This window comes from Hydractinia symbiolongicarpus, chromosome 13, assembly GCF_029227915.1.
Source record: "Hydractinia symbiolongicarpus strain clone_291-10 chromosome 13, HSymV2.1, whole genome shotgun sequence".
Lineage (NCBI taxonomy): Eukaryota > Metazoa > Cnidaria > Hydrozoa > Anthoathecata > Hydractiniidae > Hydractinia > Hydractinia symbiolongicarpus.
In genome coordinates, this window is record NC_079887.1 from 12,498,748 (window position 1) to 12,513,221 (window position 14,474).

General features: G+C 31.9%; 1 protein-coding gene across 1 annotated transcript; it reads right to left on the reverse strand.

The window, feature by feature from the left end:
• Positions 1-257: 257 nt before the first annotated feature.
• On the reverse strand, positions 258-12,674 carry LOC130624267 (S-adenosyl-L-methionine-dependent tRNA 4-demethylwyosine synthase TYW1-like). The gene is made up of 21 exons (XM_057439846.1): positions 12,430-12,674; positions 10,814-10,968; positions 10,527-10,601; positions 9,199-9,300; positions 8,881-9,075; positions 8,169-8,265; positions 7,581-7,762; positions 7,377-7,502; positions 7,276-7,300; positions 6,746-6,814; positions 6,096-6,148; positions 5,715-5,833; positions 5,420-5,529; positions 4,890-4,961; positions 4,580-4,685; positions 3,606-3,741; positions 2,661-2,771; positions 2,192-2,260; positions 1,917-2,015; positions 1,314-1,370; positions 258-670 (listed from the first exon to the last, which is right to left on the reverse strand). Exons 1-21 carry the CDS (start codon positions 12,473-12,475, stop codon positions 509-511), a joined length of 2,166 nt encoding a protein of 721 aa, XP_057295829.1. The 5' UTR covers positions 12,476-12,674; the 3' UTR covers positions 258-508.
• Positions 12,675-14,474: the final 1,800 nt, after the last annotated feature.

Sequence of the window (14,474 nt, forward strand, 5' to 3'; positions counted from 1 at the left end):
TTTTAAAATGCTGAATTTAAGCAAGGAATTTCGGAAACTTTAATTTCGCAACCTTTTCCACCGCGAAGTCGAATTCTGCCTTTACTTCTTGTCCTAAAACATTCTCATAACATAAACAAAATATATGCAGCCATGTATCTAAACTACGCAATAACTGAAAGTTATGGTAGCACCATGCGTACTCATTTACTGCAGGAGTACAATCAGAGTAAAATAATCAGATTCCCAAATTTCAATAAAAAAAGACTTTGTCAACATGCCTTAAAAATTGCTACAGTGGTTTATTTTGCAAAACTGAAGATTACATCTAATATATGAGAAAGTTAAAGATACCTTTGATTCTTCTACTGAAACAACAATTACATTGTTTGATGTTTGTTTTCAAATATTAAATGTCAAGTGTTAACTTCTTTATTTGAAGTTTTTTTTTTCGACCTGAATAATTATTTTCACCAAGAGCAAACGCGTCACTACATAAGCCGCGCAGTACAGACCATTCGTGTCTGTTTTAACAGCCTGATATGTCTTTCTTCTTCTTTCGATGCCATCTCGTCTCTTGAGGGTCGAAACCACGATGATCGTCACCAAACACAGCCCATTCTGGGGTAGGAGCCATGTAATCGATATCTTTAAACGTTTTCTTGCCGTTTGAATCTGTGAAATCTTGGACCTAAAAAACGGTTATAGACATTGTATTACACAGAAATTACAAAACAATGTACGATTAACTTGCGCACCCAAAAGATTAATTAAAGTCCCGTATTTTTTAACCCTACAAACATTTAAAGCTAGCGTCGAGTGCAACACATGACGTGCTCGAGTAAAACTCTGCTCGAATGCAATCTAAAATCGAAACAAATTTGAACCAATGCAGCAATTTTTGTTTTCATTACACAATGCAACGTCTCCATAAACCTGGCAAATGATCACTGAGAGATATCAGTGGTTCTAACAATTGTTTCATTTTTAGTTCTACTGCATGCTCTATTTTTCATGCTCTATGTTTTTATGATTCGAACTGTTTGATTTTTTGCACTGTTTTGCTTGCGAAACATAATATTAATACCAATGATGCACAAAAATATTGCCGACTTTTTGTAAGTTTAATGCCCTGAGTTCGTTACATGGAGGCTTTCAGAGATCGGAGGACGAAAAGTTTGGTTCGTTGAATCGACCGTTCACTATATCAGGGATTCGTTATATAAAAATAATTTAAAAGAGTTTCTTAAGGTTCACTTTTTAAGGTATCGTTATGCCCATTGTATTTATACTGGACTATACGTCAACAAAGCGAAAAAAACAAGTTATCCTACCAGCTGATGATATTTTGGATAATCAATCCATGTCCACCACTTGCCATCAATCTTGAACTAAACAAATAAATTTTTTAATTAAACAGCTTTACATTCGTTCAAGTCGAAATTGGTTTTCTCTTAGAAAAAACAAAACTGGTTTAAATAAATTGATTGAGTTTTCCAGAGAATTTTACATTTTCAAAGGTAAGATGAAAAATAAATATCTCTAGTTATAAATAAACTAAGAGTTTCACGTAGATGCGTTAATAAACCTCAAAGCTTGAATATCCCCTTTCACGTTTTAAAGACTCGAACTCCACAGAAAATTTGAATAAGCAAAATTTTGTTCTTAATAATTCTCAAATATAACACTTTCTCTAGCAGTGGTAAACCTCTCAAATATAACACTTTCTCTAGCAGTGGTAAACCTATTCATGGAACGAATTACCGCCATTTGTCAAGGGATAAAAGCAAACAACAACAATAACAACAACAACAACAACAACAACAAAAGGGAACAACAACAACAACAACAACAGTTGAAACAAATAACTGAGAAGTTAATTGCGAATATATCAAGGATTAATATATTTAAACAAAAAAAGCTCAAAATCCTCTTACGCGTTTGTGGGCTAACAACACGCAGTTAGAATGCTCATGTTCAGAAGCTAACTCATAATCTGGAAGTGATTCAGCCAGTTGCTTGACAAAACCGATAACCTGTAGTAAAAAATAAATTAAAACAAAATGCAGTAAAGCCAGTTAAAAGAAATCATCAAGAATAGCAAGAACATAAAAACCCCCAAAACAACAACAACAACAACAACAACACAGGAAACAACGACAACAAAGACAAAATATAGAAGAAAAATGAATTATATCAAATTCGTGCAAACCTCTTCGTGCCACGGAACGTTTTCCATCGTCAAACTCGACGCCTTTGATTCCCCACAGTAAGTTACACCCTAAAACATGAAACAAAATATACAAGTTGGTATTTCTGTTCGTTTTTCATACAGAAATCCTGTGTGGTTGTTCCTCTCTTCTTAGTTACACAATTAAAGATGCAAATTACTACGATGAATTTCGCCTAAATAATCCAGATTGTCTTAAAAGTGGTATAAATGAAAAGGCATGATAACATATCGAAAGCGAAAACTTAGAACATGGACAAATTTAAGGGGCGATAAATAATATTAGCAAGAAGTGCTTGAGCTCTTAAGATATATAGCTAGACAAATATACACTCATCCTTTTAAAATAATTGGTAGGTTAGTTTGGATTCCTCGCTCCCTACCTCCCCACCCCCCCACGCCCCACCCTTCCCTAAAACGACGTAGCACATAATCCTGCGGTCGTACTTACCTTGATCTCGATAAATCCTGGTTGCCCTAGCGCAACCAATTTGGCGTAAGATTCAATTTCTTCAACGTTGAAAGCTTTCACCAAAGTCAGTCGATATACCGTTCTCTGACCCTAGTTATATTTAACAATAAATATTTTTTTAGACAAAAAAATTGTTTACAAAGTGTAGATCAAAATAGGACAGTTACTTTGTTCGTTTTCCCTTCCCTAAAATATCGAGGATAGGCTTAAAGTTTGTTTCAATGTATTCGAATTTGTTCTACTTTTTATTGGTGTCACAGATTTGTTTTAGTAACACTCCAATACAACATATAAACACCAATCAGTTGAAAAAAATGTTGGCACATGATCGCACATTATAAATTCTGTTGCCACAAGTAGTAATTTCGGCTGCTTCTATATTAGATCTACACAATTTAAACTTGCGGACATAAGACTCCAAATCTTTGGTTCAATCTAAACACGTAAAACGTGCATATATGTTGATGACGTCAGTACGACTCCCTTTTGCAATTTTTCGTAGTTTCTTGGACCTGACATGGGTTTCATTTCCAGCATGTAAAAAAGTGCGACTAGCGAATTCTAAGCGCTGCTCAGCATATCTACGTATGTATACATATAGATGTTGCACTTTTCGGGTGTGGAGTATTGGCAGGTTAATGCTCTTTGCCAATTTAAAAAAGCCCAAATAACTGCCCCTGTGCCAAATCTTTTATCACCGATTGTAGATCGACATTCTTTTACGTGAAATAGACACAATATAACATATTAAAACACTTTTTAAAAAAGTGTTTCAATAAAAAAGGTGTTTTAAAAAGGTGTTATAAAAAGTGTTTTAATAAAAACATATTAAAACACTTTTTTATAGCACGTACAGCATTTTTTTAATAAGTTGCAAAAACATAAAGGTCAACAATTTAACGTAGGTCACAAATTAGAACTTACTTTATCCGATAAAGCTGTGAGACTATCTAAAAATCTCTGCCAGAAATCTTTAAACAATGGTCGGTCAATTTTCTTCAAGCTGTCTTTCGTACCCGCGTCTACGCTAACATACAGTTGCGTGACTGGTTTTAACGTTCTAAACGAGGGAAAAGTTTAATGGTAGCTGTTTTAAGTTTTTACACGGGCGAGGTTAATGCTAAAAATCATTTTTAAGGAGCAAATTAGGGATCTCATTTGGGAAATTTTAGGAAAAACTCAACCTTACATTATGTTACAAAAAAAAAAGGAAAAATCTTTAATTTTGTTTAACATTTAAATGTTTTTTTTATAACTAAATGAAAGTTCGGAGTTAGGCTGGGGTATGTTTATGCAAAAACACAACCAGGCTAGTAAGTCCATTATGCTTAACGGAGAAAGAAATTAAATACTTAAACGTTGCCTTGTGCGCTATATATAGATAAGATGAAATGGTCCTATTTTATGCTTGGTGAATGTTAAAAAATCCCTCATCCGAGCCTGAATATGCTTATAACCGTGATGTTTATATAAAAAACATGTAATCCTTCATGTTTGTTTACTTTTGACAACCATGCTAAACTTTTACTTTGCATGATCTTGTGCGCGGTTTAAAGACTGATTTAAAAAATATATATATATATATATATATATATATATATATATATATATATATATATATATATATATATATATATATATATATATATATATATATATATATATATATATATATATATATATATATATATGTATATATATATATATATATATATATTTCTTTTTTTTGATTTTATAACAATATTTTAGATTTTAATTTATTCTTCAATTATGTTGTGTAACTATTTGTCAGCATTTTCAAGACAGTTTAAACTCTTACATCAACGGTAAGTTCCACGTTTATGTATCCTTTAGTCATATATTGACATATATACAAAAAAGATCTATTAAAAACCAACCTGATGGCGTCGGGAAACTGAGCATTCGTTACGAGGAAGGTGGATATTTTCTTACTGTGAAGTAAATCTATCAATGTATTGATTTCAGGATACATGATAGGTTCACCTGAAAATAAAATAGATCGAAGATTTTATTCATCATCACTATTTACAATAAATTTACAATCTCAATTTTCATTCGCAGAAGCATATGCGGCCATAAACACTGCGATTTTGCTGCAAATATGTGTGGTATATGATGTAAAAAAAACAAATAACAAACACAAAAAGTATTATTGCAACCAAAAAAACGTCCAAAACATCCACCTACCTACTAAAGATAACGCACAGTGCTGTACATTCATTGCTTCTGCAAAGCGTTCTGGTTTCACACCAGGTACTCCTAAAATAAATGTAAACACCCAAAATATATTTCCCCAATTTTTGAATAAGAATATGATATTAAAATATCATACCATCAGATTGATGTTTAGTGAGTGCAACGTTGGCTGGTTGTAATTATTTAAATATGAGAGATCCTGATGCTACTATTATTCTAAGTGAATTTAAGTCATATGGCTGAGTAAGTGCAGGGAATAGCTAAAGAATAAAGTTCACTTCCATTCAACAGCGTTGCACAGTCGTGCAAAAAATAGAAATGCGCGCACAAACTCAAAATAGCCGCAATTCAATCAGATGCAAAATTCTCGGCACTAATACAACCACTTAAATGATTTTGAAACAAACACTGTAGACAAAAGCGCTATTATTATTGTACAATATACAGCACTTTGTCTTTATTTTGCCAGCATCGTTTAAGTTTCCGAATCTATGCTAGAAGAATTAGTAACCACTATTTACCTCGGAATTGTTTGACCATCTTATAATGATTTTCTAGAGCTCCTTGCACGATTACTTCTGGTGGATCCATTTTCCATTTCCATTCCGTTCCCACTGGATTCGTGTGATGTCTACAAAAAATACAAACTTAAACACGTGAATTGCGTCTGTGCGAGTGCAAAGAGCTGTCACTAAAACCTTGAAGTGTAACTCTTTTTAAAAACGTGTTTGTAATTTTTTCTACAACTCAGCAATGCATCGCAAATGTTGGTAATTTGACCAGAACAATAATAATAAAAATAATAAAAAAAAACACCTCCAGCAAAACACGCATTTGTTTGCACATGCTAAACTTGGTGTCGACTCCATACATCGGTGACTCTCAATCCCATAAAACGTATGTTTGTAACATCCACCACGACCACGCATCATTGACTACGGAACAAAATACACAATCTTTATAGATGAAAAAACCTGAAAAAATGTTATTTTCTAGACAAAACTTTCAAATATAGCTTGTCACCATAGTGAAACTTTTTTAGCCCAGAATATGCCTTTTGCATCATGCAAATAAAATACAGCTGGTTGACAAAACCGTCATAACCAATCCTCACAAATTAGAATACTTGGAAAAATGAGTTGAGTTGTTGGTAAACGTAATAGACACAGTAATTAAAGAGGGAAATAAGGAGTATACCTTCGTCCACCGACAAATTTTAACTCCGGAATGACTTCCAATTAGTTTGTAACCTAAACAAAATATGCATGAAGAAACTTAGTTGACTGATTTTTAGGTTAATATTTCTCCAAATAAAAGCTCCCTCTAATAGCACCCCCTTTCTCCCTTAAGAAATGCTCACTCTGGACTTGACAAATTGTCGACCCTTTAGCTGAATTCAACATCATCCGACAATGACAAAAAGGTGGTTGTAATGTAAATGCCCCCTCTTTTAAACGATTCTTTTTTAATTAAAGCATTATGGTATATGTAATAAATAATATATATGTATTTTCTTAGAATACTAAACATATTAGTCTATATAGATCTAACACATATGACTGTCACTTGATCACACACAACAATTGCCTTTATTGAAAACCGGAATCTCTACAAAATTTGGTACAAACAATCAGGTTAAATTATTTAATCCATTTAACTTAGACCAACACTTTTGGAGTATTGTGGTCTATTGATTCTTTCTTTGTATACTTTTTAATAGCACAGTGTTAAATTACTTTACAAACATAATATTTAGCAGGGTTATTCTTTCTGGCACAAAAGGAGCTTCACAGCAGCTTGTTGGCTAATAATAGCACTACCTGTGTAAAGCAACTGAAAAACAGTACCTTGTTTCTCTAATGATTTTTTCAACAAGGGTGTCACCATTTCTCTACTTGCAGGAACAGTTTTCTCTCCTACAATTTAGCATAAAAACTTAAAGTTAGATAGGTGAATCAAGGTGACAGTATTTTTACATTATATAATAAAATTACGTTGGTCTACAATGTTTCATGCATTATTGAAACATATAAAAAATAAACCATTATGGAAAACACACGCAAAAAGGAAACATTATACCATAACTTCCAGTGAGATAGGTAACATGAAGTTGGTTAGGCTTATTAACAAAATACTTTTGTTACATTTCTTAGAAAATTGGACGCAATAATAACCACAGTTTATGATGATTTTAGACGGTAGTTGACAAGAAAATTGCATTGCGGAAAGATTTGTTTGACAGATATCTTTACAAAAATTATTGTTTTGCATCAAAGCTAAACAATTTGTTTGTATCGAATTTAGTATCTCTTTTTTTGCCAAAGTTACAAATCTTTTAATTATCAAATGCACCCTCAAAAAATAAAACTCAACTTACCTACAAAGCCCTCATCGTAGGTGTCCTAAAAAAGCAAAATAAACATTATAAATCATGAGTTTAAACACAAATCATTGACTAAAGTACTACTGATAAATTACATCTGTTTTTTTAAATTCATTCATCATGTTTCCTATATCTTCAACATCGACAATGCCTTCTTCTGCTTTGTTTGACGATTTACAACTTCCACTATTTTCATCTTCACTTTCTGATTCATATTTTTTCTAAAAGAAAATCAGATACTGTAAATAACAAAAACAAAACACAACCACAAAAAAATGCATGGAGCAAACACTACCTACTGTATTTTCTAAAAGTATATTTTTTTCTTCTCTTTCAGCAACTTTTTCATCCTCATTTACCATGCCATTTCCACTTCCATTCGCAATTCCACTTTCAACTTTTTTAACAATGCAAAGAGAGTTGTCTTGAAACTTCTGAAGCAAGGTACACATCCAAGACTTGAAATCATCACTAAGATTACCTAAATCAACAAACGTTTTATCAGAGCTAGAAAATATCACAACACACGTCTCAAAAAAAAAATAATTTTCTCTTCTGATAAAACAAACAATGATACATGTTTCTTTTTTTTAAAAATATCTTGGAACGATAGACTTGTAAAAGTTCAAAAAATTTATTAAGTCCCCTTTTAAAGCCCTTCCAACATGTTCTTAACCTTAAAGATAAATTCTTGCATATAATCCATCACGCTTATCCATTATCTATGGTTTCATAACACAGAATTTGTATATGTATTTTAAAATAAACCTTATCAATGGTCTAGTTTCCTAGTGCTTATAGCCAACATAAGGTGATTTGAAAAATAACCAGGAAACAAAAAACTCTGCAATATCATTCACAAAAACAAACTGACAACTAATTCTCACTTGTTCCTTTGCGTGATACATTATCATCTCCCAATGCAATTGGAAAGACTTTGCTTGCAGATAATTTATGAAGCCAATTGTCAAGATTAATAGCAACCTGTGAACAAATCATAAGCTAAAATCAATGACAGCATTGTTGTATGGTGAAACGGGACTTGCTTTTCTTGCCTATATGTCCTGATACTTGGCCATAAACAATATGTAGTCCTTTATTTTGCAGTGCACATAAGAACAGAGCTCCTATTGGAATGAGCTGGTACAATCAATTTCTACCACATTATATAAATACATTTTTTCATGGTGAAAACCAACGATCCATCACTTTATGGGTCAGATTTCTGAACTAAGATCACAACGGGTGTGGCATGTTTAGCAAATGTCTTTAACAGAAGAAACCCATACCATGTCACAGAAATTGGTTATGTATACCTAATGTATGCATTTAAACACACAGGACCCAAGTTGACAATAATGTTTCCAAAGTAGCTATCCTATATAATTTTTTTGAAATAAAAAAATAATGTTGAAAACAAAATATAACTTCTCATGTCCTTTTTTAAATTTACATAGAAACAAATGATTAAACAGGTTAACAGTTATCACTTAAATAGTGTATTAGTATTTTTAACTTGATCGAAACGATCAAGATACATCAACACTACTGTGAATAATAACATTTTTTAATTTTTAATTTTAAAGAACTTAGACATACGGTATTGTAATGATCTTCATACACAGAATTTCCCAGACCAAACACAGTGTACCGTAATCCTGACAACATGGATTTCTGCACTCTGAAATCATCACTTGCTTCACGTAGAAACTTGCAAAACCAGGCTGCACCTTCAGGTGGTTCACCTTCTGTATATGTCGACACAATGAACACACATAAGTTCTTACTATCAATCTGTAAAACAAAGGAAAAAGTGTTTGAAACAATGCAAAAACGATAAAACACCAGTGATATTAAACACAACGCATTGTTTGCAACCATGTTCTGTAAAAAATAAAAATAAAAAGTAACACAAACCTCTTCAGTTAATGTATCTTCAGGCTCACAATCTTTCATGTTGAAAATATTAACAGTAACACCCTTTCTTGAAGCATGCTCTTTAAATTGTTCAGCAAAATACTAAGGGAGAACAATCTTTAATTTAACATACCACCTTTCTCAATTTAGCATTAAAAGCACCACTAAATAATTGCTGGTACAATTTTAGAACTTAAACACTGTGACAGTTTTGTAGCTCATGATATGGTAATATTTTGTTAATAACATTTTTAGAGTTAAAAAAATACATAAAGGAACTCACTACTTATATCAGCAATTCTTGCTTTCACACATCTAATAGTAACTTAACATTCCTACTCTATATATAATGCCTTGTTCTTAAAACTTGGTAATTCCTTTTGACACCCACTAATATATATATAATATATATGAAAGAACTTGAAATGGTAAGATAATTTCTTGTTTAAAAATAAAAAAAAATGTTCTGAAACATTATATATATATACAGGATAATCATACAACAACTAAAAAATACGCCTTACGATTTTTTTTTAACAATCAATTTCTGGCTCCATTTTTTCGCAAACAAAAACAAAAAAACACTCCAATACGATATCTTATTATATCATGTTATTAATTTTCTTTGTTTTGATGTATTTACCGCCATATCTCACTAAAAAGATATTTTTATTGTGGAAAAGAAATCTCTAGGCTATAGGTATCAATGATACAACCAGGGTTTTTTCTGTCATGTTTCGATGAAATGGATGTTTTTATATTTTTATAACAAATATTTTGTGAATACACACTGAATAAATACTCCAAAAAGTACAATTACACAAAATATATTAATAATCTTGTGGGACAGGCAAATAAAGCACATAATTCTTAAAATCTAAATATCTTAAAACAGGGTTAGAATAAGGTCTTTAAAAGTTGAGGCCACTTTGTACAACGTTTTTGTCACCTTGGATTTTCTTAACTGCAATAGAGATGTCCCTACTACATTTTAAAGTTTAAAGATTTATATACTAATAATCCCAATATTAAATTGTTTACCAAATTCAATTTTAAAATTTTTATTTATTTTCATCCATTCATTTTTATTTTTAATAGAGGGGAAACAACATTGTTAATACTACAATTCGTAATACGAAAATTCATTTTCAAGTTTTTCGGGTACAAGGTGCCACCTCGAAACATTTTTTTGACCTTTTTAATTTTGTAAATACTATGGGACGACTCTATAGTTTAACCTTGTGATGAATACTTTTTCAATATGCTGATACACATAAGACACACACAAGTATCAAGGCATATCAGTAGGACAAAAAATACAAATTTACCTTTGCATTTCCTGTCTGAGTCCCATAAAATACTTTTATGCATGCCTCCTTTTCCTCTTTTGCATCTTCAATGAGCTATAATATGATACTATATTGTATAGATGAACACAAAAGAGTGAACCTGTTGCTTTGTTTCCTATTGTGAATTCTTAAAAATATTGCACATCGTTATTATATAAAAGGAAAGGTTATTGTTATAAAAGTTTGTTGTTGCTAGTTCCTTCATGTCAAAAGGTTTATTGTTTACTCCACCACCACAACAGTATACCTATGTCGAAAAAGTTTACCTGGAATCTGTGCTTGTTTTGGTAAATAAAAAGCCATGTTAGCATTGAAGAACCAAAAACAAATGCAGCAATAGGAAATTTGGCATAGTTCCACCATACTACAAAGTCCTCACTCCATGATGTTGAATACTGACTTTCTTTGTTCCCACTTGAAGCTACAAAATATTAAACAGATTTTTGGCAACTGTTGGGCCTTAAAAACAATGAAAGAACTATGTATACTTTGTCATGTATATTTTCTTATTTAGTATTAATATGAAATAACTTTTGCTGCTGAAAAAAACAAACAGTTTTAACAGCATTATTAAACAAAATGTTTAAAAACTAGTTTATTTTGCTGTTTTTGCTATAAAATCATTATATATGCACACTGAAACAAAGATATGTGCAAACATGATTTTTACAAGTTTTTGATTTTGTGGAGGGGAAAATACTATTTTTTCTTTCTTTTAGAATTGAAATTGTGGTAAATTTTAACATTGTCAAGGACATTTTGCCACGTTTGTACTTCCAAAACAAAACAATATTGGTAGGACCTGCATTGTTTGCCTCATGGAATAGTCTGATTTTTGCTGGGGAAAAATAATGTTAAATTATTTCACAACATTTTTTCTAATTTTTGTAAAAACATTTCTGAACATTTTTACAAAAGCTTGGCAAGCTGAGCATTTTGCAGACATTATTGCTTTTTGGCACATTAATACCCTTTTTTAGGCAAAATATAGTTTCCTGAATGAAGAAATTTGATTAAAATTGACACATGAGAAAAGCATAGTGATGGTGATACAAAAGTCTGTAATTTTTTCCTCTGTAAAAATACAATTTTGAAAAAAAACTGATTAAGGGTTTCAACATTTTTCACAATTCTTTGCTATTTTGACTTTAATTTTCCTCACTGCATGGTTACTCATAGATAAAGTATTGCAATTCTCCGGTCACTTCTATTTTTTCCCAGGTTAAGCTTGCTCAATATTTAGAAAAATTATAGATATTAAAATACGGCTTAACCTTCAAAGAAAGTTTGTTAACAACTTTATATTTGAATATGACTTCAGAACAAAGCTTTTAACAGTTTTATAACAAAAAGTAGAAAAGGTTTAGGCTAAAAACTATATATATATATAATGACATGATGAATAAGTATATATCTTCTTTTTTGCAAATCCTTCACTTTTAGACGAAAAAGTTGTAGAAATTATTAGTTTTAATTTCCAGATTTTCATAATTTTTTTTTAAAACCCTACACTCTGAATGCTTCCATATTTAGCTTTAATTTTATATTCTGTGTGAATTTGTGTAATTGTTCGAATGTAGTCGTATTAACGATAATTTTTATATCATAGCAGATAAAAGTAAAGAAGCATTTTTTTTCACCATTTGCATGCAGACTGCATTTATGGTGGCAACAAACCAAAGCATTGCTTACAGAATATCCTACATGTGACCCTCTAAGATTAGAATTCATAAGGCATTCTGAAAAGTTATCTTGTGAAGCTACTTTGGTTTCAATTTTGATTCATAAATCTATCAAACTTGCACTTTTACTAACAAGAAGTTTTCTGTAAAAACCCTGTATAAAAAATTTAAAAAGTAAGTTCATAATATACAAAACATACCATACACAACTTGAAGGAATAACAGAGTGAATGTAAATAAAGTCATTCTTTCTAATCTAAAATTAAAAAATATGGTCAGCAGAAACAGAACCACAGATTCTGAATCAATGCCATCTTTACGAATAATTTCACAAAAAAATGTAAAAACTGCAATCTTATATCATTCATCAATTGTCTGTATTACCTGCCGTATAACAGCCGTAGCAACAAAATAACCAATAACAACAGATCAACGGTAAGTGGCCTACAGTATTCTTAGACCACAGCTGCAAAGAGGTTTTTTCCTGCAAGGTTAAAAATTTCTTGCAAACTGAATTTATATTTCTAATTTAAACTCTGAAAACGTTATGTGGATTTTGTGTGGCTTAATTTTCACAAAATGCATATTCACCAAATTCCTTTTGCAGATGACGTATATGTCCCTTAGAGTCTTCGCAGAACATCTCTTCTCACAAAACCGAGGGCAGGGCTGACTTATTGCCTGCTGTGTCGTGTGGGAGACAGAACTTCTGGACTTTTTTTTAATACGATATACAATTTTTTCGATTATTATTACTAAACATATTTGATTTCTCTTTCCCCTTTTAAAAAGATTTTTAAACTCTATTCAACATGTATTTCTTTGGTATTACATCACAAGAACATTCATCCGAAAGCTGTACTAAGGTACAGGACACCTAACCTCTCCCATGTTTTGGTTATATTTAACTTGCATGGGTGCGCACTCTTCTCGCAGTATTCTCTGTGACGACGAAGGTCGGACTGACTTGTGGCATGGTTCCAAATGGTCTTCCGTCTTTCCATCGAGTCTCAGTGTAATGCACCAGCTGAGCATAAGAGTGTCAGCATGAAGGAAAGGGGGCTACTTTAATGTTCTCTATACCCTACGTTCTTCATAACTACGGTATCTTCGTATTTTACGTTGGCAATTACGGCAGTGCCGAATGACGACACTAATTTTAAGGGCTGATCATTGATACGAAGTTTTGCTACGAATTATACGAATTACGTATGGAAATTGTGAGACGGTCCTTTAATAAAAATGCAAATACATTCAATTACTCACTAGGCCTACCAGACGACCACAAATTATGAAAACTGAATAACCACTCTCCTCAATTAAGGCAGGACGCGTGAAATTCATCACGCACCTACGACAATCGAGGCGAGTGAAGTATCACTTGGCTGCTAAAATTCATATGACCAGGTCTGACTTATATAAATATTTTTTTTTTCTTGAAAATACGGGCCTTATTAAAAGGTACAAAAATGATTCTGTATTTTTATCTATATTATACATTGCTGGCACGCCTGCCATAAGGCAAAACAGAGTTACACGCAAAATGTCACAAACTGCCCTAGTTTGAAATCATATTCAAGAGCAAGAGTTATAACCACTAAGCTACAGCACCACATATTTTCTAGCCTTCTAGCTATCCCATTTTCTAACCATGTATAAATCTTAAACAAACCAATTTTAAGATATTGGTGTAACTAAAAACAAATTTTAAAGCAACACCCGGCATACACAAGCTAACTGTAGCTTGCCTTATGTATTTATTTCTATTCTTTTAGGTTTTCATTTAGTTTTGTATATTATTCTATATTTTTTTATGTTGAAGTTAGAAACAGCTTAGGCTAAAAATTGAAAATAGTGATATGCAGTTCGCTAAACCAAAATCCTTAATGCTGAATGCTACACTTTTATTACTGTCATGAGAACTTATGCAAAGTAAAATTGCTGAGTGTTTTTTTTAGCTAGGTCATGGGATGCAGTTTACATCTATACGCATGTGTGACACAGTTTATCTATCCTAAGAAGTGCTGCCTGGTAGAACAATCTTCTTTTCTTCATTTAACCTTTTTTTGAAACAAATATTAGACCAGAAATACTATAATGTTGTGCGTGCTTTACTCGTTTTACAACATATATTACATATCTTTACTAAAACATTCCACCTGGATGTGTGGCACAACAGCTCTTATTAGTCACTCATTTGCTTGTTCAATGCCATGTCAACAGTTAGTTTTAGCTTAACCCACCA